General features: G+C 40.5%; 1 protein-coding gene across 8 annotated transcripts in view; it reads right to left on the reverse strand.

Annotated features, from left to right (window-relative positions):
- Window positions 1-21,413, reverse strand: part of LOC102125345 (uncharacterized) — a 42,293-nt gene that overhangs the window by 17,777 nt on the left and 3,103 nt on the right. For 2 of the 8 annotated variants that reach the window (XR_012433271.1, XM_065543163.2), the window contains exons 2-4: window positions 19,362-19,526; window positions 16,790-17,280; window positions 16,265-16,587 (exon numbers count right to left, since the gene is read on the reverse strand). The exons of 1 other annotated variant lie outside the window; for it this stretch is intronic. Coding sequence is in view for 2 of the 7 variants with exons in the window: in XM_065543163.2 (XP_065399235.1) it covers window positions 17,235-17,280; window positions 19,362-19,526 (211 nt within the window). In the remaining 5 variants the exon portion in view is untranslated. Of the gene's footprint in view, window positions 1-16,264; window positions 16,588-16,789; window positions 17,281-19,361; window positions 19,527-21,413 lie in introns of those variants that run through there. 5 more of the 8 variants (XR_012433270.1, XM_074036767.1, XR_012433268.1 and 2 more) reach the window with 3 other exon arrangements.

The raw sequence follows: 21,413 nt of genomic DNA on the forward strand, positions 1-21,413 counted from the left end.
AGTCTTGCTGTGTTGCCCAGGCTGGAGTGTAGTGTCACCATCTTGGCTCGCTGCAACCTCTACCTCCCAGGTTCAAGTAATTCTCCTGCCTCAGCCTCCTGAGTAGCTGGGATTACAGGTGCACACCACCAAGCCCAGCTAATTTTTGTATTTTTATTCAGTAGAAGCAGATTTTCACCATGGTGTCCAGGCTTGTCTCAAAGTCCAGACCTTGTGATCTGCCCGCCTCGGCCTCCCAAAGTGCTGGGCTTACAGGCATGAGCCACTGCACCCAGCCCAGAACAACAGCTTTTAATGGTTCTTGGTTGCTTTAAGTTTACCATATCCAATGTCTTTTGTTAGCAAAAAGCGCACTCAGAACACCTCGGAATTCAGCTTATAAGCAAAAGCCTTATCAAAAGGAGACTGACCTGTTATTTAAATTGTTTTTCTCTGGACTTTGGAGGTGGAAGACTTCCCAGGCAAGGCTAATTCCTAGGCCCTGGGCAAGCTCTTGTTGCTCTTTCATCCTGGGAATTTCCAGAGCTTGTCTTCCAGAGACAGGTGAAATACATTGTCACATTTGGTAAATGTTTGGTTTGTACTATGAGAGCAGTATGCATGATAATGTTTCATCTTAAAGACTGGAAATCCGATCTGGTCTCTTTAGTATAATTTCAGAAATCATTGCCTTAGGATTTTGATGTGTATTAGTGGAGAACACTGCTGGCAATGGAAATGCATTAACCATTAGAGAGTCAGCATTTAAAGTAATCATAGGTGATAAGTAAAATGTGAAAACTCAAAGATTGGGTTGATGCAGAACTTGATTACTTTAAAAGCCCAGCAATATATATTCAGAATTTAAACTGCCATATAGCATTCTTTCTCAAAATAACTCTCAAGAACTCAAAATGCTTTTCATTTAAATGACAAAATATAAAGAAAGGAGACTCAAATGAGTCCTGACTCACTTCCAAGATGAAGTTCATACTAGTTGTGAACAGTAAAGTGGCATGTTGGTTTCAGCTCCAGAGGCAGTGCTTTTCTTTGTTACAATAAATTCAAGGGGCAGAGGTAACAATTGGGAAATTCTTCCTGCACAAGCAAACATTCTCAACCTAGACAGTGGGAATCCTGGCACCGGGCAGCGTGACTGCAGGCTGCATGCTCAGTGAGAGTGGCCCATGTGTGGGGGTGATGGAGAAATCAACGGCCTCTTGTTTCATAATTCTCCTCTGACTGCACTTGGCTTACTATGACATGACATAGCTCAGTTTTGTCAGCTCTCTTCCCCCACTCCACACAGCAATGGTGAATTTCTGCCATTCCAAACTCCAAGTTGGGTTCAGTTACTCTTTTGTGTTTTTACATTTTTGGATTGGATTTCTCAGATGTTTTCTTAGATTAATTTGTATGGAGAATTTACAAGCCTTAACAAGAAAGCACAAGTTGTTGCAACACCTGAGGATACTCTGAAATTGCATCAGATTACTGAGAAGACACTAGATGGACTCAAAAATAATCATTTCTCCTCTAAGGTCTAGAAGAGAAGTGCACTCTAGACTGCATTTAGACAGCAAAGACTGAGCTGGCTCTGCCTGCAGCCCTGGCAGGTCAGTGTCCCCTGGGAATGTGGAGAGAGCAGAGGCTGCAGATGTCTGTGGAGAGGAGCCACCCACAGTGAGAAAATTGCAATCCTCCTGATCTTCCCTCAGACAGCTGCTGAGAACTGACCTAAACTGGGCTGGTCACATAGGACTCCCAGGGTTTTGCTGTTATTTTGTTTTTGGTGGATATAACAGAAATCATAGAAAAGTTGGTGAGGATTAGCTACTCCCTGACAACTTTATTATGAAAGTCACAGGTCAAAATCTGCCTTCCTTACAGACATGCGTTTAGCAAATGTTCATTAGCTAGTACATTAGCAGGAAGCACGACACCTTGCTGTTCTCCTATGTTCTGATGAATCACAGCTCTTCTTCCATTCAGGCTCTCTGAATGAGTCACCCATCTGAGGCAGATAGGACAGTATTTCAGCCAAGACATAATTCCCACCTAAACTAATAATCCCATGGGGTAGCTTAATGGTGGTTTCCTACATTTAGTTATTAGATCACCTTCTATAGAGTAGACTCCATTAACTAAGTCTGTTCACTTATACACAAACATGGGTCCTAATGAAAAGGCAGGATAAATGTTCAGTTCTTTCCTTCTCTACCCAATTTTAAATATAAAGAATTGGTGTGATTCATCACATAAACAGAATGAAGAAAACCATATGATCATCCAATAGATGAAGAAAAAGCATTTGATAAAATCCAGTATTCCTTCATGATAAAAACCCTCAACAAACTAGACATCAAAGAAACATACCTCAGAATAATAAAAGCCATATATGACAGACCCATAGCCAACATCATAGTAAATGAGGAAGAGCTGAAAGCATTTCCCCTAAAAACTGTAAACTTTAAAGATGCCCACTCTTCCCACTCCTATTCAACATAGTACTGCAGGTCCTAATCAGAGCAGTTAGGAAAGAGAAAGAAAGAAATGACACCCAAATTGGAAAAAAGGAAGTCAAATTATCTCCGTTTGCTGATGACATGATCTTATACCTAGAAATCTCTAAAGACTCCTCCAAAAGATTCCTAGATTTGATAAATGACTTTGGTAAAGTTGCAGGATACAAAACCAACATGAAAAGATCAGTAGCATTTCTAAACACCTATAACATTCAAGCTGAGAACAAAATCAAGAATGCAATTCCATTTACAATAGCCACACACATATACAAAATACCTAGGAATCCACTGAACCAAGGAGGTGAAAGATCTCTATAAGGAGAACTACAAAACACTGACAAAATAAATTATATATGAAACAAACAAATGGATAAACATCCCATGCTTGTAGCTGGAAGATAAATATTGTTAAAATGACCATACTGCCCAAAGCAAGATACAGATTCAATGCAATTCCTACCAAATTACCGACATCATTTTTCACAGAATTAGAAAAAAAAAAAAATCTTAGAATTCATATGGAGCCAAAAGAGAGTCTGAATAGCCAAAGCAATCTTAAGAGAACAAAGCTAGAGGCATCATACTACCTGACTTCAAACTATACTACAACGCTATAGTAACCAAAACAGCATGGTACTGGCACAAAAATAGACACATAAATCAATGGAACAAAATAGAGCACCCAGAAATAAAGCATCATACCTACAGCCAGCTGATCTTCAACAAAGTCAACAAAAATATACACTAGGGAAAGGACACCCTATTTAATAAATAGTGCTGGAAAACTTGAGAGCCATATGCAGAAGAATGAAACCGGACCCAAAGCTCTCACCATATACAAAATTTAAGACGAGTTAAAGACTTAAATGTAAGACCAGAAACTATAAAAAATCCTAGAAGAAAACCTAGGAAAAACTCTTCTGGACATTGGCCTAGGCAAAGAAGTTATCAGAAGACTTCAAAAGCAAATGCAACTAACCAAAAATAGACATATGGGACTTAAATAATGTAAGAAGCAATCTGTACAGCAAAAGAAATAGGCAACAGAGTAAACAGACAATGGGAAAAGGACATGAACAGACATTTTTCAAAAGAAGATACACAAGTGGTCAAAAAACGTGAAAAAATGTTCAACATCACTGATGAGAGAAATGCAAAGTAAAACCACAATGAGATACCATCTCACACCAGTCAGAATAGCTATTATTAAAAAGTCACAAAACAACAGATGTTGGCGAGAATGCAGAGAAAAGAGGACACTTAAACACTGTTGGTGGGAATGTAAATTAGCACAACATTCATAAAAACAGGATAGAGATTGCTCAAGAACTAAAAATAGAGAAACCATTCAATCCAGCAATCCCATTACTAGGTATCTACCCAAGGGAAAAGAAATCATTAAAAAGACACCTGCTCTCATATGTTTATCACAGCATTATTTGCAATAACAAAGTCATGGAATCAACCTAAGTGTCCATCAACAGTTGATTGGATTCAGAAAATATAGTATATGTGACCCATGGAATACTATGCAGCTATGAAAAAAAAAGAATGAAATCATGTCTTTTGCAGCAACATGGATAGGGCTGGAGGCCACTGTCATAATTAAAATGACTCCAAAACAGAAAATCAAATACCACATGTTCTCACTTCTATGTGGGAGCTAAATAATGGGTACACATGAACATACTGACACTGGGAACTCCATTTATAAAATCTGATGACTTTATCCTGCCACCTTGTGAAGAAGGTGCCTGCTTCCCTTTTGCCTTCTGCCATGATTGTAAGTTTCTTGAGGCCTCTGCAGCTATGCAGAACTGAGTCAATTAAACCTCTTTCCTTTATAAATTACCCAGTCTCAGGTAGTATCTTCATAGCAGTGTGAGAACTGACTAATACATTCACTGAAAGCCCAGACTTCACTACTACCCAAAATATCCAAGTCACAAAACTGCACTTGTACCTCCTGAATCTATAAAAATAAAAATTAAAAGTTAAAAAGTAAGGAATTGGTGTAATAGCTATTTCAGTAGTGATAAATTATTTTGAATGTTTTCTGTTTTGAGCGTGATAACAGACTTCTGAATTTTCATAGATTTAATGGGCTTATATCAACTATACTATTCTCTTTGGCTCAAAGGTCCTACCTTTGGCCACTGGGAGCCCCTTAATGGTGTCCTTTTGATACAATCCCATCCATCTGAAAGCTTTCATGTTTGCTGGTACAAGATTCTCCTGCTCACCCTGTCCTTTCCTTGTCCCCAACATGAAAGGAGGAGCATTTCTCCAAGGAGCTCTGGCTGCGTTTATGAGGAGTGGTGTTTGTAGCCAAAAGGTGGACTCTTGGCACCCTTATGCTGCTAGGGGGACATTGCTGCTAGGGGGACATTGCTTTTTGGCCATTTCAGTGGTCAGTGCTAGAAAGGTGTCTTTTTTAAAATCACAAGTTCATATTGATATTTACACTTCAACTCTAGTATTGTATTTCTACTTAATTAACTTGATTTTATAATTGAATCTCTTTTCTCTTATACTGAATGGCATTATTTCTAATCACATAAACATTGTCTACTTACTTAAACAATATAAAGTAATTTCACAATAACAATACCATTATTAACACAAACAGTGAAACTACTGAATACAATTTCAAGATTTTCTTTACAATTTTGTCTTTAGAATCTGTCCTAAGCATGTGTGGTTTAAGTTATAATAGTTCTAAATTCACTTGAAATTACCTTTTACTGTGTGTTATGTAAGCACCTATCCAGTGTAGACTTTAATGCAATTGTTAGTTTTTATTTTCAGTGTAAAGTTTCTGCATTCTAGCAGCTGCTAGTTCTTAGAAGGCTAGTCCTGTTAGCTATAGGAGGTGGGAGGTCAGTCTACCATGAACTTCAAGACCATCTACCATCAGAGCAATTGGGTCTAAATGCTTCCATTCTTCATTATTTAGTCTGTCTACACCAATAAATAAATCAATTTCTGCCTTTTCCTTTTTCACTTTTTTTTTTTTTTTTTTTCTCGAGACAAGGTCTTGCTCTGTGGCCCAGGCTGGAGCGAAGTGGCACAAACACAGCTTACTGCAGCCTCAATCTCCTGGGCTCAAGAATGTTCCCATCTCAGCCTCCCAAATCACTGGGACTACAGATGCATGCCATCACGCCCAGCTCATTTTAAAATTTTTTGGAGAGATGGGTGTCTCACTATGTTGCCCAAGTTGGTCTTGAACTCCTGGGCTAGCTAAAGTAATTCTTCCACCATGGCCTCCCACAGTATTGGGATTACAGATGTGAGCCACCATGCCTGGTCTGCCTTTTACTATTTAATTTCAAGTGCTATTAAAACCTAGATATTTTAACTTTTTAATCTTGTCCTGAAAGATTATCCTGTGAAACTTTTATTTTGTGCCGTTTTTGAGTGATAACTTTTCTCTTTAAAAATAATCACATCCAATCTATCTAAATAGCATGCTATGTATTTTCTCATTATGGCTTATATTGTATAAATTCAAATAACTCTCAGTTAACATTCTCTTGACTTTATTCGAGTCAGTGTTTAATTTTCCTATAGAGGGGCTTTAAGGAGATAGATGATATTTTAAGATTCCACATGATGAGCAGAGGTGACAAATATATACACGGCTTTTTAGGTTTTGTCTGAAACCTCTTCACTTGTAAGTCAAAATGCAGACTTTGCTTTTTGTGTATGTTTTCTAGTACAACTAAATACCCTTCAAATAGCTCACCTACCTCAAACCTTTTAGTGATTACAGTTATTTAGTCAAAAAGACGAAACAAAAAAAGCCTAGGAGTTGTGCATGACTAAATTTGCTTAGTTTGTAACAGCAACACCTTTGCTGAAACATGAGTTTTGCAAATTGGGTGAGGGTTAACACAGACCAGCTGGATGCAATGTGTGTGGCAGACGGTGCCATTGCAGTGCCTGTGATTCTGGCTGGGAGAGATGAAGTGAGGGCACAGGGCAGGCCACTTCACAGGGTAGGACACGGGCTCTAGTGGCCCGCCCCAGGCACATGGTGTTTCTTGCTTCCCATGTGTCTAATGCACTTCTTACTTCATAGAGAACACACAGGCATCCAGATGTAATAAGGACTGATCAGCAGATCCAGTTTTTGAGCTCTCCTTCATTTAAAGTCAGCCACATTTATGCTTTCTTCTAAAAGCACTTCTAATCAAGAATTATAATGCCATAATTTTTTACTATAAATTAGCATAAATTTCAAGTAAGTTGCTACTTAGAGCAAAAAGTGGCTCCTTAAAAACAATTAGGGCACATTAGCCAATTGGGGGATGGGGAATGAATCAGGCAGTTACTTTTTCTAGACAAACGCTATGAAATCTCTCTAGGTCAACAAGATCAACTCTCAGTTGAACAAAGCAAGCTTACAATGTTTTAAAAATAGTCTGAAAAATGTGTGAACATATGAGGGAGAACTCTGCAACTTGTGTTTAAAATTTAAAAGGCTTCCTTTCCATTTAGAAGGGAGAATTAGACAAGCCCTCAGAGAGAGGTGTATATTTTCTGATGTTGGCCAGAGCTGCCTGAGACCAGCTACAACTGTGCAGGTGCGTCTCCCATCAGCCCCCTGTGCACTGAAAACCTATGGTTGTCTCTCTCCTCCACTGGACGGTAGGCTCTTTGGGAATTCCTTAGTGAATGTTTGTCATAATCATGGACCATAATAATTTAAATAACCTTTATATGTTACTTCAGGATATTCTGAACTTCCTGTTTATCAGCCTGTTTCCCAACACACTTCCCTTGCAGCTAGAAAGGAGGGCATTGGCCTGGACTTGGCCAATAGGACACATCCAAATAAGACTTCAGTTTGGAAGTGTCACAAGGAAGTTTCTGTGGAACATCCCCTTTGTCAGTCTACCTGCAGCTTCTGTGATGGTGAAGTGGTAGTTCTTTCCAGCAGCAGATGTCCAGGCATTAACGGGGGGACAGCAGCAGTGAGGGCAGATTCCTCATAGTTCAGTCCCACAGCATGGGGGTAGGGTTGGTCCTAGAAGTCATTTCCACTCTGCAGCATGACTTTGGAAGCAACCTCCGATCCTTTAATGAATCTCTTTGCTGCTCAAACTGGTCAGAGTAGATTGTTACTTGCAGTTAAGAACTCTAACCAACCTCAGAGAGGTAGCATGACTTATCAGTCTTCATGTCCTCAGTTCCCAGAGGGAAATCAGTACTGGACATGGGCATGTGGAAAGGCACAGTGCACTACCCTCAAAAAGGCTGAGGGATGGGGTTCCTGCCTTTGTGGGCCCAGAGACTTTTATCAGTGCTGAAGGCTCTGCAAATATTTAAAATGTGCTGCAGGTGGAAAGTCCTAGTCCATTTGGGCTGCCATAACAAATGATATAGATTGAATGGCTTTGGCAGCAAACACCTACTTCTCATAGTTCTGGAGGCTGGGAAATCTAAGACTGCCAGAAGATCTGGGGTCTGGTGAGGGCTGCTTCCTGGTTTGCAGAAGGCTGTCTTTTCATGGTGGAAGGGTTAAGGGAGCTCTCCAGGGCCTCTTTTATAAGGGCACTAATCCCATTCACATCGGCTCTACCCTCATGACTTCATCACCTCCCAGAAGCCCCACCTCCTAATACTATCACATTGGAGATTAGTTTTCAAAATATGAATTTTGGAAGACACAGTATTTAGTTCTTAATATGAAAGAATAGAATAGAATTGCATTTAACATTTGCAATAATAAATAAAAGTTTCACATGAACTGGAAAGGCTCATGCTGGCAGGATAAGTGCCCTCTCTAAGTTCAACATCAATAAAAGAGCCTGAGAGTGAAATTAGAGTAGGAATTATTGGAACAAAGATGGAAGGAAGGAGGGAAAGAAGGAAGGAAGAAGAGAAGAGGAGGCAGAAAGAGAGGAAGAAGGGAAGAAAGGAAGAAAGGAGGATAGGGAGGGAGGGAGGGAAGACGAAAGTGTGGAAGAAGGAAGGAAGAAAAGAAAAATATGGAAGGAAGGGAAGGAGGAAGGAAGACGGGAAGAAGGCAGAAAGAAAGGAAGGGAAGGAGGAGAGGAAGGGAGAGAGGAAGGAAGAGAGGAAGAAGGAAAGAAGGAAGGGAGAGAAGAAGAAGGGAAAGGGGAGAAAAGGAGGGTGGGAGGAAGGAAAAGAGGAGGAAGGAACAAAAGAAAGGGAAGAAGAAAGGGAGGAGAGTAGAAAAGAGGGGAGAAGAGATGAGAAGAGGAAAGGAGGTAGAAACAGAGGAAGGAGGGAGGGAAGAAAGAAGGAAAGAAAGAAAAGAAGGGGAGGGAGGGAGGGAAGAAGGAAGAAAGAGTGGAAGAATCAAGGAAGAAGGAAAAGACGGAAAAAAGGGAAGGATGAAGGAAGAGGGGAAAAGGAATAAAGGAACAGAGAAGAGGAGAGGAGAAAGGGAGAGAAAGACAAAGGAAGGAAGAAAGGAAGGAAGGAAAGGAGAAGAGGGAGGGAGGAAGGAAGACAGAGGAAGGAAAAGGGGAGGAAAGGCAGGAGGGAGAAAGGAAAAGAAGAGACAAGAAGGAAGGAAAGAAGGAGGGAGAGAAAGGATGAAATTTAAAGGTTCTATATGCTTCCAAGGCACTTAGCACAAATGGCTCCATTCTGGTTTGGTCTGCTTTACTGGGGCCTAGTGAAGAGGGCTGTCCAAAACAGTGGCCTCCCATAAACTGTGTTTAACATTTATCAGTGCCTGTTTGTTACAAAGGATATTTTAAAGAATACAAATGCACAGCCAGATGAATGGATACATAGGGTGAGGTTTGGAAATTCCTGAGCAGAAAAGTTTATCCTCATGGAGTTGGGTTGTGCTACTATCCTGGCACATTGATATGTTCTCGTTGATCAATGCAGAAGCTCTCTGATTCTAGCCTTTGTTTTTGTATGGAGGTTTCATTACCTAGACATGACTGATTCAATCACTGGCCATTGTGATTGACTCAACCTACAGCCCTTCTCCCCTCCAAGGTTGAGGGTAGCCTAAAGCTGAAAGTTCCAACCCTCTAATCACACAGGGGTTACCCTGGCAACCCCCTCTCATGCTGAGGCTATCCAGGATCCCCCAGCCCACATTCATCTCACTGGCATACAAATAGATACATCACTTTGGAGATTCTGTGGGTTTTTGGAGCTACATGCCAGGAAAAAGGAGAAAGACCAAATATATGTTTCCTATTATAAATCACAGTATCACAGAAGGCCAAGTAGAGAAAAACAAAGAAGTCCACACCTAGAAGTATTATAGCAACACCTAAAAATATCAAACACAAAGAATAAAATTCTAAAAGATTCTAGAGATAAAGAACTAATCACTTATAAATAGGGTGACTGAACACCTATAAATAAGTGGACCACATGTCTTGACATACACAGGACAGTCCTGGGTTACGCCCACTGACAAGCCTAATTATTACTAGTATCCCCTTCACGCTCCAAAGTGCCCCAGTTGAATGATAAGTTATATCATCATCCTGCCTACAAAGGAGTAAGAGTCAGATTGATTGTGGACTCCTCAATAACAAAATGACACAAGAGAAAAACGGTAGAATGTTTTTAAAATGTTAAAAGAACTTTGAATACTAAAAAGTTTTATCCAATCAAATTGTCATTAAATGTGAAAGTATAATAAAAATATTCTCATTCATATATTTCCAAAATTTTGCCACATGTTGAAAACACTGAGAAAACAGCAAATCTAGCATATTTCTACAAAAGACATAAAAATTAAGGGTAACTGAATACCTAGGTAAAGTTTATTATAGGACCTGTCAAAAGAAGAAGTTTTTAGACAAAGTAAACAGTTTAATTGAGCAAATGACGATTCATGAATCAGCAGCACTAAACCAGTGGCAGTTCAGAAAGCTCTGCTCCTCAGAGTGGGCAGGGAGAGTTTATAGGCGGAGAAGGAAAGTGAGGTGCAGAATGGGTGTGACTGGTTTCAGCTTTGTGTTTGCTGTATTTGGATGTGGACTGATCAGCAGGAAGCCTGTGATTGGCTGAAGGCCACTGCTCAGATTGGCTGACACTCAGCTGTTTGTTACCAAGAATACTCCTTAATTAGGCTTTCAGTTTGTTTACCTACTAAACCAGTTTATACTTCCTTACTCAAGGATTTAAGCTATGGCAGCCTCAGGCCAAGTTTTAATTTAACAGATCAAAAAAGGAAAACGACTGTATTCATAACAGCCCAGAATTAAAATATCGACATGATGGGGGCTGAGGGAAGAGGGAGATTAAGGGACATAATCATGTGCAAAAATTCTTGACTTTAAAGCACTGTAGATGTTGCTAAGTTTATTACTATGGGTAAATACACATAATTACAGGCTTCAAATTAACCACTATGAGAACAGAAGTGTAATGTTTAACTTTTAAACTGGCAGAATACTCAAAATGACCAAAAAGAAAGAAGAAAAAGAGACTTTAAATAAACAAAACAAAAATTCAAAAAAAGATATGAAATAAATAGCAAAAATACATCCTGTTTATGGTCATTGTGATAATTATAAATGATTTTTTAAAACTCACAAAAACAAAAGATAAAGATTCTCAGATTGAATACTAAAAATTCAATGATATGATGTCCAGGAAGATTGAAAATAAAAGATGGAAAAAATAGCAAATAGAATTCAGCACCACATAATTTATCATGATCAAGTAAGATTTATTCCAGGAATGCAAAGTTGGTTCAATATTTGAAAATTCATTAATATCCTCTATGTATTTATAGATCCAGGGAGACATTACAGTTATCCCACAGATGCTGTAAAAGCCTTGAACAAAATTCAAAACCCATTCCTGATAAAAATTACTCAACTGAAATTGACAGGTGCTTTATTAATAAAATGAACTATGTCTTATCAGTATATATGGGCACACTTCGTTTTATTGCTTTCTGCTTTACTGTCTTTCACAGATACTGCTCTTTTTACAAGTTGAAAGTTTGTGGCAGAGCAAATCTATCAGTGCCATTCTTCCAACAGCATTTGTTCATGTTGTATCTCTGTCACATTTTGGTAATTCTCACAATATTTCAAAATTTTCCATTATTATCAGTTATGGTGATCTGTGATCAGTGATCTTTGATGTTACTACTGTAATTGTTTTAGAGTGCCAAGAACTGTGCTCATATAAGATAGCAAAGTTAATCAATATACATTGTGTGTATTCTGACCGCTCCACTGACCAGCCATTCCCCTGTCTCTCTCCCTCTCCTCAAGCCTCTCCATAACTTAAGAAATAACAATATTGAAATTAGGCTAATTAATAACCCTGCATGGCCTCTCAGCATTCAAGTGAAAGGAAGAGTCACATGTGTCTCACTTTAAATCAAAAGCTAGAAATTATTAAGCGTATTGAGGAAGGTATGTCAAAAACTAGGCCTCTTCCATTGAATAATTAGCTACAGTGTAAATGCAAAGGAAATTTTTCAGGAAATTAAAAGTAAGTGTCACTCCAGTGGACAAATGATCAAAAAATGAAAGTGCCTTATTTTTGATATGGGGAAAGTTGTAGTAGTCTGGATAGAAGATTAAACCAGCCACATTCCTCCCATAAGCAAAAACCTAATCCATAGCAAAGCCCTAACTCTATTAAATTCTATGAAGCCTGAGGGAGGTGAGGAAGCTGCAGAAGAATGGTTTCAAGCTCGTTGGTTCATGAGATTTAAGGAATGAAGCCATCTCCATAACATAAAACTGCGAGGTGAAGCAGTAAGTGCTGATGTAGAAGCTGAAGCAAGTTATCCAGAAGATCTTACAAAGATAATTGATGAAGGTGGCTACACTAGATAATAGACTTTCAATGTGGACAAAACAGCCTTAAATCAGAAGATGTCATCTAGGACTTCCAGAGCTAGAGAGAAGTCAATGCCTAGCTTCAAAGCTTCAAAGGACAGGCTGACTCTCTTGTTAGGGGCTAATGCTGCTGGTGACCTTAAGTTCACACCAATGTTCACTTACCATTCTGAAAATCCAAGGGCCCTTAAGAATTACACTAAATCTACTCTGCCTGTGCCTGTACTCTGTATAAGGAACATCAAAGCCTGGATGACAGCACATTTGTTTACAACATGGTTTAATGGATATTTTAAGCCCATTGTTGAGACCCACTGCTCAGGAAAAAAGATCTCTTTCAAAATATTACTGCTTATTGACAAGGTACCTGGTCACCGAAGAGCTTGGATGGAGATGCACAAGATGAATGTTGTTTTCATGCTTGCTAACACAACACCCATTCTGCAGCTTATGGATCAAGGAGTCATTTAGACTTTCAAGTCATATTATTTAAGAAATACCTTTTATAAGCCTACAGTTGCCATAGACAGTGATTCCTCTGACGGATTGGGGCAAACTAAATTTGAAAACCTTCTGGAAAGGACTGACCATTTTAGATGTCATTAAAAACATTCATGATTCACGAGAGGAGGTCAAAATATCAACATTAACAGGAATTTGGAAGAAGTTGATTCCAACCCTCATGGGCGACTTTGAGGGGTTCAAGACTTCAGTGGAGGAAGTAACTGAAGATGTGGTAGAAATAGCAAGAGAAATAGAATTAAAAATGGGGCCTGAAAATGTCACTGAATTGCTGCAGTCTCATCAGAAAACTTGAACAGATGAGGGGTTGCTTCTTATGACTGAACAAAGTGATTTCTTGAGACAGAATCTATCCCTGGTGAAGATGCTGTGAACGTTGTTGAAATGACAACAAAAGATTTAGAACATTGTATGATGAACTTAGTTATAAAGAAGTGACAGGGTTTAAGAGGACTGACTTCAATTTTTAAATAAATTCTACTGTGGGTAAAATGCTATCAAACAGCATTACATGCTATACAGAAATGTTTCATGAAAGGAAGAGTCAATCAATGCAGGAAACTTCACTGTTGTCTTATGTTAAGAAATTGCCACAGCCACCCCAACCTTCAGCAACCACCATCCTGATCAGTTAGCAGCCATCAACAACGAGGCAAGGCCCTCCACTAGCAAAAATATTATGACTCACTGAAGGTTCAGATGATTGCTAGCATTTTTTAGTAATAAAGTATTTTTAAATTAAGGCATGATCATTTTTTTTTTCAGACATAATGCTATTGCACCCTTAATAGACTATAGTATAGTGTAAATATAACTTTTACATGTACTGGGAAACCAAAAAATTTATAATTGCAATTTTTTGCTTTATTGTGGTGATCTGAAATTGAACGAAGGTCACTTTGGTAAAGTTCTCCTGGGCATTTTTCTACTAAAGGTTTGGCCAACTTTCTCAAAACATAATAAACAGACATCACTGCACTTTGGCCCTCCAGAAAGTCAACGAGCAAAATGTCTTGGCATCCCAAAACACTGTTGCCATAACCTTTGCTCTTGACTGGTCCACTTTTGCCTTAATGGGACCACTTTGGCCCCTTGGTAGCCATTGCTTTGATTGTGCTTGGTCTTCAGTATTGTACTGGTGAAGCCATGGTTTATCTCCTGTTACAATTCTTTGAAGAAATGCTTCAGGATCTTAATCCCACTTGTTTAAAATTTCCATTGAAACCTCTGCTCTTGTCTGCAGCTGATCTGGGCATGATGGTTTTGACACTCATCAAGTGGAAAGTTTGCTCAACTTGAAATTTCAGTCAGAATTGGGTAAGCTGAACCAGTTGAGATGTCTATGATGTTGGCTATTGTTTGTGCTGTTGTCAGTCCTCTTCAGTTAGGGCATGAACAGAATGAATTTTTTCCTCATAAATTGATGTGGATGGTCTGTCACTGCTTTGTATTCAAATTAATCTTGTCCCTTCTGAAAACAGGTTACATGCATTTTTTAACTGCTGATTCCTTTGAGGGCACTGTCCTTATAAGTGTCTTGTAAAGTATCAATGATTTCACCATTCTTGCAGCCAAACATCAGCATAAATTTGATGTTTGTTTTTGCTTCATTTTTTTTTCCTTCTTGCTTTCAAGTCATGTTGCTCTGACAGGGACTCTATTCAAATTGATGTCTTATCCTTCTTAATGCCTCAAACTTGAACGTGTTCAGACATGTTATAAAAAGTTAGTACAGGTTTATTTTGGTGCAAAAACGCTTAAAATTCATGCATAGCTTTTTCATAATACATATTTCCCATTAACTTTTGGATACCTCTCATATACATATATATATGTGCATTAGATTATTTATTGCAATATTGTGTTTCTTATCGAAAAATATTAGAAACAATCTAAGTAGTCATTGAGAAAACTACAGAACAATGCAGTATTATGCTGCTGTGCCAAAAAAGGGGGAAAATCTCTGAAAACTGATATGAACTGATTTCCAGGGTACACTGTTAAATGAAAAAAGCAAAATGAAAAGAATATAATATACTATCCTTCATGTAAGAAAGAAGGGAGATGTAGGAAAGCATGCATGTATCAGCTCTCTTGTGCGGAAGAAACAAAGGAAGTAGAAACCAGAAATTAATGAGATTATTTACCTACAGAGGATGGGTAGGAATGGGGTGGAAAGAATGAGGAGAGAATGAGAAGAGACAAGGGGAAGCTGATATATCTGGGTGTAGCTTTTAATATAGTTAGGCTCTTAGAACAATGCTTTTCCATACTAGCCCAACAAATTAATATTTAAAATAAACTGGGATGGGGGAGCCCAAAATAGAATGGTCATTTTGTGTTAATCACTCATTGTAGACACTTAGGAGGGAGGCCGTTGGCCTTCAACCAGAGATGACCTTCAGTGTTTATGCCAGCCCTGTGGGATGGTGGGATGGGCTTCTCCCCATAGGATCAGATCCTTCAGTTCAGACACCACTTCTTTTCCATTCTCTCTCTCTCTCTCCCCCCCACCCCCCAACACACACACATTCTTTGCATGAACCAATGGGCAAAGTGTTGTAATTCCAGAAGTTCACTAGAGATTATCTCATCTTTCCCTCTTCTTTTTTAAAAATAAGGAACCAAAGATCCAAGGACTTTCTTGAAAGTGACTTTCTTGCAGTTTTATAGCTGGTTAGGAGCTGAGCAAATGGCAATGAATTAACAAACCCTTTATGTCCAGAACCCTCCTCCTCTTCTCTATGGACACGGAAGGGAGAGAGTTGAGGACATTCCCAAGCACCCTTTTGTGACATCAAGAGTCCCCTCTCACTACCCACATTTCCCATCTAGGCCTGTTCATGGAGGCAGAAGGCGGTTAAGGGGTAGATTTTCTTTCTTTGCATCGAGGCCATTTGTTAATCACTTGCAGAAGGATTGTTACAAACAAAAAATGGAAGCTTTATACTTTTTCCAGTCTATGGAAAAAGACTTACCTAGCCCAGACACTACATCTGAGGAGTTGAGATTCACAAACATTTGGGAAGTTTTTGTCCTAGTGTTTTCTGTACATTTTAGTAGATAAAGGGATGTTCCAATAAGGAGAAGGTATGTGTTTCGGAAAGTACTTTTCTATTCCTAACAACAAACGCCTCAGAATCTGAATTTTGTGATGTCACAAGGTGGCAAAATTTTGCCACAAATAGTCTCAGACCTCAGGAAAAATCACATGACGTTGACATCATAAATGTATTGAGTCCAGCGGAGGCTGGGAAGAAGAGCAGATGTTCGGAGTTCCCAGGCTCTTGCTGCAGTGCTCCCTGCTCCTGGGCGTACGTAGGAGTCTTTTCTACCACAGCCCAATTACCATGTCCCTAAGTCACCTCAACCCACAGATGGGAAGAGCAGTCAGCCCTGCAGATATTTCAATGACATAGGAGATTTGATTAAGTTTATTTTATTGCACACTCAAAGTATTTAATCAGTTGCTAAAGCTGACAGCTACAAGCCAACACATTTCTTCTCGTCTTTTTTTTTTTTAAACGTCTATCCAGGAGCCTGCATCTCCATTGCTGCTTTTGTAGTTGGCCTTGCAATGCTGTCTACAGCCCAATGCACAGATGCAGATGTCAAAAGGAAAAAGCACACAGCCTCTGGGGGACCACGCCCAGGGAGCCACTTTGTGCCGCAGGCTTTCTGGAAGGACATGTTCTCACTCAGGTTGTTTCATCTGAGATGTGGTTAGGAAAAGTCCAAGGAATGAGCTGAAAATCAGGTAAATCAAGACAAACATTTTACCTAGAGTGGCGATTTGTAATAAAAATGTCGTAACTTGCTGTCTTAGAGGAAGATTCAGCTGCTGAAATTCAACAAAACGATCACCGGAAGCTGTTATTTACGGCATTCCTTAGTGGTTAGGTGAGTGAATTCTGGTCTTGAAGAGCTGGGTTCAAATTTTGAACTTACCTTACTGTGTGATCAACCTCAGACAAGTTATTTAACCTCTTTGTAGTCTATCTGTAAAAGGGAAATGTGGTGGTGTGCAAAGTGCCTAGAATATCTTATGTGTATAATATACACTAGCTATTATAAAGTCATAATTTTTATAGTACTCATCTTTGTCTCTGTAATGTCTCCTTTCCAAATCATTTTATTTATTTATTTTTATTTTTGAGACGGAGTCTTGCTGTTGCCCAGGCTGGAGTGCAGTGGCGCAATCTCAACAGACTGCAATCTCTGTCTCCCAGATTCTCGCGATTTTCCTGCCTCAGCCTCCCAAGTAGTTGGGATTACAAGCTCGGGCAGCCCTCTGCCTCCCTGACCAGGGCTCTCATCTCTGAATGTCTCCTTGCCTCCCACGTGTATGCTTCTCTGCAGGTGAGGTAAAGGGAAGGAGCTTGGTGGGCTGACATCAGATGTGGAGACCATGATCCGTTCCTGTCCTCCCCTTGGCAGGCCTGGAGGAAAGCAGAATGGGAGAAACAAGATTTGTCTCTCTCCACTCGGAGCCTCCTTTTATTCTGTGTTGGGAAAAAGCTGAGTGTTGGGAGGGAAACTGAGGCAGGACTTGCATAATATCCTCTGGAATGTGTCTAGACTTGCTGGCTCCTTGCTTCTAGCCTTCCTGGGCTCCTATTCCCATTATCTCAAGTAGCAGAACATGTTCCATATAAATGCTAAACTGTCACAGCTGTAGATCACGAGCTTAATACAGCATGTCCTTTTGACCTCCACATTCTCACCACCAGTTTCTTAGTTGGATTACCAATAAATACCGTGGGCTTCTAGAGCTCGGGGTCTTTGCAGCCTCCGCAATAGCCCTCTGGTGTCTCACCTTTCTCTCTCAAACTGTCTTTTTCTCAATCCTTTGACTCGGCTGGACTTTGTCACCCCCATGACCTGGTGTTGGATCTGATCACCCCAACATTCCCGGCCGCCCAATGTGGGGTGACAAAGACCCTGGTGAAGGTAACGCTAGAGCAGAGGATACATCGTCAAAGGACACCAGAGGACATCTAAAAGAAGCTTGGCGGGAAAGCTGAGCACTCAGAAGAACCAGAGTAACATGGGACAAAGTGAAAGCAGACATTCTGCTTATACTAAATTTCTTAAAGCATTTATTTTGAAGAGGGGCAATGAAAATTAGTACTCAAAATTTGTTATCACTCACTCTAGCCCATGGTTCCTGGAAGAAGGGTCTATGGAGTTGGATGAATGGGAGAGAACTGGCAGATTTTTTAAAAAGCATATAAACATAGAGCAAAAATTCCAGTTTGGTTTGGTCTATGTAGGTGCTAATAAAAGCTCTTGAGCAGTTTCAAACAGAAGAAGATTCAGATGAGGAAGAGGAGGACGAGTGTAAGAAACTTCAGATTCTGAATGTGAGGAACAGGAAACGTAGGAAATCAAAGGGAAACTGGAGAAAGTATATTTTACCAGCCCATGGGCTCTACCTGCTGAACTAAGTGAAAGGTCACCTCCTCTTTCACCTCTTAATGGGCAAGATTAATTAGCTACAAAACTTCTCCTGTAGTTGCAACGTTAAAACCTGGAGCAATTGGTGGTGCTGTACAAAATTCTATTCAAAAGGCTAGAGCTGAGGGAGACCTTGAAGCAGGGCAATTTCCCCTAACTATAATCCAGCAGGGAGGACGGCAAACGCCCCTCTGCTGTTTCCAAAATCCATCTACAAAGGATAAAGACATACAAGTAGTTAAAAAGTGTACCCTATTCCTTTAAAAGCCAGGGTAAATTTAAAAACCTATAATTGATAATTGAAGGTCTTCTGACCCTATAATACTCCAATGCTACCTTTTTGTCAGTATAAGCAAGGGCGTAGCCCGAAAGCACTGAGACCACTGACAACCACTAGCCTTCCTATCAAAAATCCTTAACCCAGTAACCCGTGGATGGCCCACATACATTCCATTAGCAGCAACTGCTTTGCTGGCAGAAGAAAGTAGAAAAACAACTTTTAGAGGAAACCTCATTGTAAGCACACCTCACCAGTTCAGCGCTATCCTAAGTAAAACAAAAAGCAAAAAGGTAGCTTCCTAACTCAAAAATCTAAAAGTATAGGGCTATTCTGTAAGGAAAAGGTGATTTAACATTAACCACTAAAAATTCCCTTAACCAAGCAGGTTTCCTAACAAGGAATTTAAATCTTAATTACCATACAAAGGTCCGACCAGACCTAGGAGGAACTCCCTTCAGGACAGGACCATAGATGGTTCCTCCCAGCGATTGAGGGGAAAAAAAAAGCCCACGATAGGTACTCAGTAATTTATAGGGAAACTCTTGTAGAAGCAGTTACGAAAACTGCCTAATAATTGGTCTGCTCAAACGTGGGAGCTCTTTGCTCTCAGTCAAGCCTTAAAGTACTCACAGAATCAAAAATCTGTATCTCAATCCTGACTCAAAAGGTTACCTACACCCTCTCTGAATTTGCACAAGAACTTTTGTTTTTGGGAGTGCATCTTGATGGGGCGGCGGGGTTGTTATGAAATACTCAGGAACCCAGCCCAGCTCTAGAACTCACCCCTGAGCGCAAAGGCAATGTTGGTCATGCTGGTAAAGGACCACTAGAATCCAGCAGCCCGGACCCCTTTCTTTGTAGTCAAGAAAGGCGGAAAAAGGTGCAGGACTGTGACATTGGTAAGCGTAACGAATCCGATAGGCAGAGGTCCATGGGCGGTTACTTACCCTGAAAAGGAATAAGCATTAGGACCATAGAGGACGCTCTAGGACTAACGCTCATCGTTAAATTACTAGGGGTGCTGGCATCCCTATTTTTTTTTTTGAGATGGGAAACGTTCCCCTCAGGGCAAAAACACCCCTAAGATGTATTCTGGAGAATTCGGCCCAGTCAGAGTATATGTACCTTTTTCCTTCTCAGACTTGAAACAAATTAAAATAGACCTAGGTAAATTCTCAGATAACCCTGATGGCTATATTGATGTTTCACGAGGGTTAGGACAATCCTTTGATCTGACATGGAGAGATATATCAGATGCTAACCCCAAATGAGAGAAGTGCCGCCATAACTGCAGCCCGAGAGTTTGGCCATCTCTGGTATCTCAGTCAGGTCAATGACAGGATGACAACAGAGGAAAGAGAACGATTCCCCGCAGGCCAGCAGGCAGTTCCCAGTGTAGACCCTCATTGGGACGCAGAATCAGAACATGGAGATTGGTGCTGCAGACATTTGCTAACTTGTGTGCTAGAAGGACTAAAAAAAACCAGGAAGAAGCCTATGAATTATTCAGTGATGTCCACTATAACACAGGGAAAGGAAGAAAATCCTACTGCCTTTCTGGAGAGACAAAGGGAGGCATTGAGGAAGCACACCTCTCTGTCACCTGACTCTACTGAAGGCCAACTAATCCTAAAGGATAGGTCTGTCACTCAGTCAGCTGCAGACATTAGAAAAAACTTCAAAAGCCTGCCTTAGGCCCGGAGCAAAACTTAAAAACGCTATTGAACTTCGCAACCTTGGTTTTTTTATACTAGAGATCAGGAAGAGCAGGTGGAACGGGACAAACAGGATTAAAAAAAAAAGCCACCGCTTTAGTCATGGCCCTCAGGCAAGCGGACTTTGGATGCTCTGGAAAAGGGAAAGGCTGGGAAAATCAAATGCCTAATAGGGCTTGCTTCTAGTGCGTTCTACAAGGACACTTTCAAAAGATTGTCCAAATAGAAATTAGCCACCCCCTCGTCCATGCCCCTTATGTCAAGGGAATCACTGGAAGGCCCACTGCCCTGGGGGACAAAGGTCCTCTGAGTCAGAAGCCACTAACCAGATGATCCAGCAGCAGAATTGAGGGAGCCTGGGGCAAGCGCCAGCCCATGCCATCACCCTCACAGAGCCCCGAGTATGCTTGACCATTGAGGGCCAGGAGGTTAACTGTCTCCTGGACACTGGCACAGCCTTCTCAGTCTTACTGTCCTGACCTGGACAACTGTCCTCCAGATCTGTCGCTCTCTGAGGGGTCCTAGGACAGGCGGTCACTAGATACTTCTCCCAGCCACTAAGTTGTGACTGGGGAACTTGACTCTTCTCACATGCCTTTCTAATTATGCCCGAAAGCCCCACTCCTTTGTTAGGCACAGACATCCTAGCAAAAGCAGAGGCCATTGTACACTAGAATTAGAAGGAAAAAAGGTAAACATATACACAGACTCTAAGTATACTTACCTAGTCCTCCACGCCCACACAGCAATACGGAGAGAAGGGGAATTCCTAACTTCTGAGGGAACACGAATCAAACATCAGGAAGCAAATAGGCCCCCCAAATTCTCCTTACCTCTGAATCTACTTCCTCCGATCCCTGCCTAAAGATAATTTTATGGGGAAGACGATTTACTTGTGTCTCTCCAGCTGACAATCAGGTGCCTATGTGGGTGCCCACCAAACATCTAAAGATCTATCAGCCATAGCATCTAGTGGACACCCCCTGTACAGCGAGAACTGAAGGTTTGAAAAGCCTCGATTTGATTTCTCTATGCCTTCTGTTAATCAGAAAAGGCCTGTTTCTCATTATCGGTGGCCTCCCGGCTACAGCCACAAAAGTTTTTGCTTCTGTTTCAGTAG

The sequence above is a fragment of the Macaca fascicularis genome, chromosome 4 (assembly GCF_037993035.2).
Source record: "Macaca fascicularis isolate 582-1 chromosome 4, T2T-MFA8v1.1".
In the NCBI taxonomy this organism is placed as follows: Eukaryota; Metazoa; Chordata; class Mammalia; order Primates; family Cercopithecidae; genus Macaca; species Macaca fascicularis.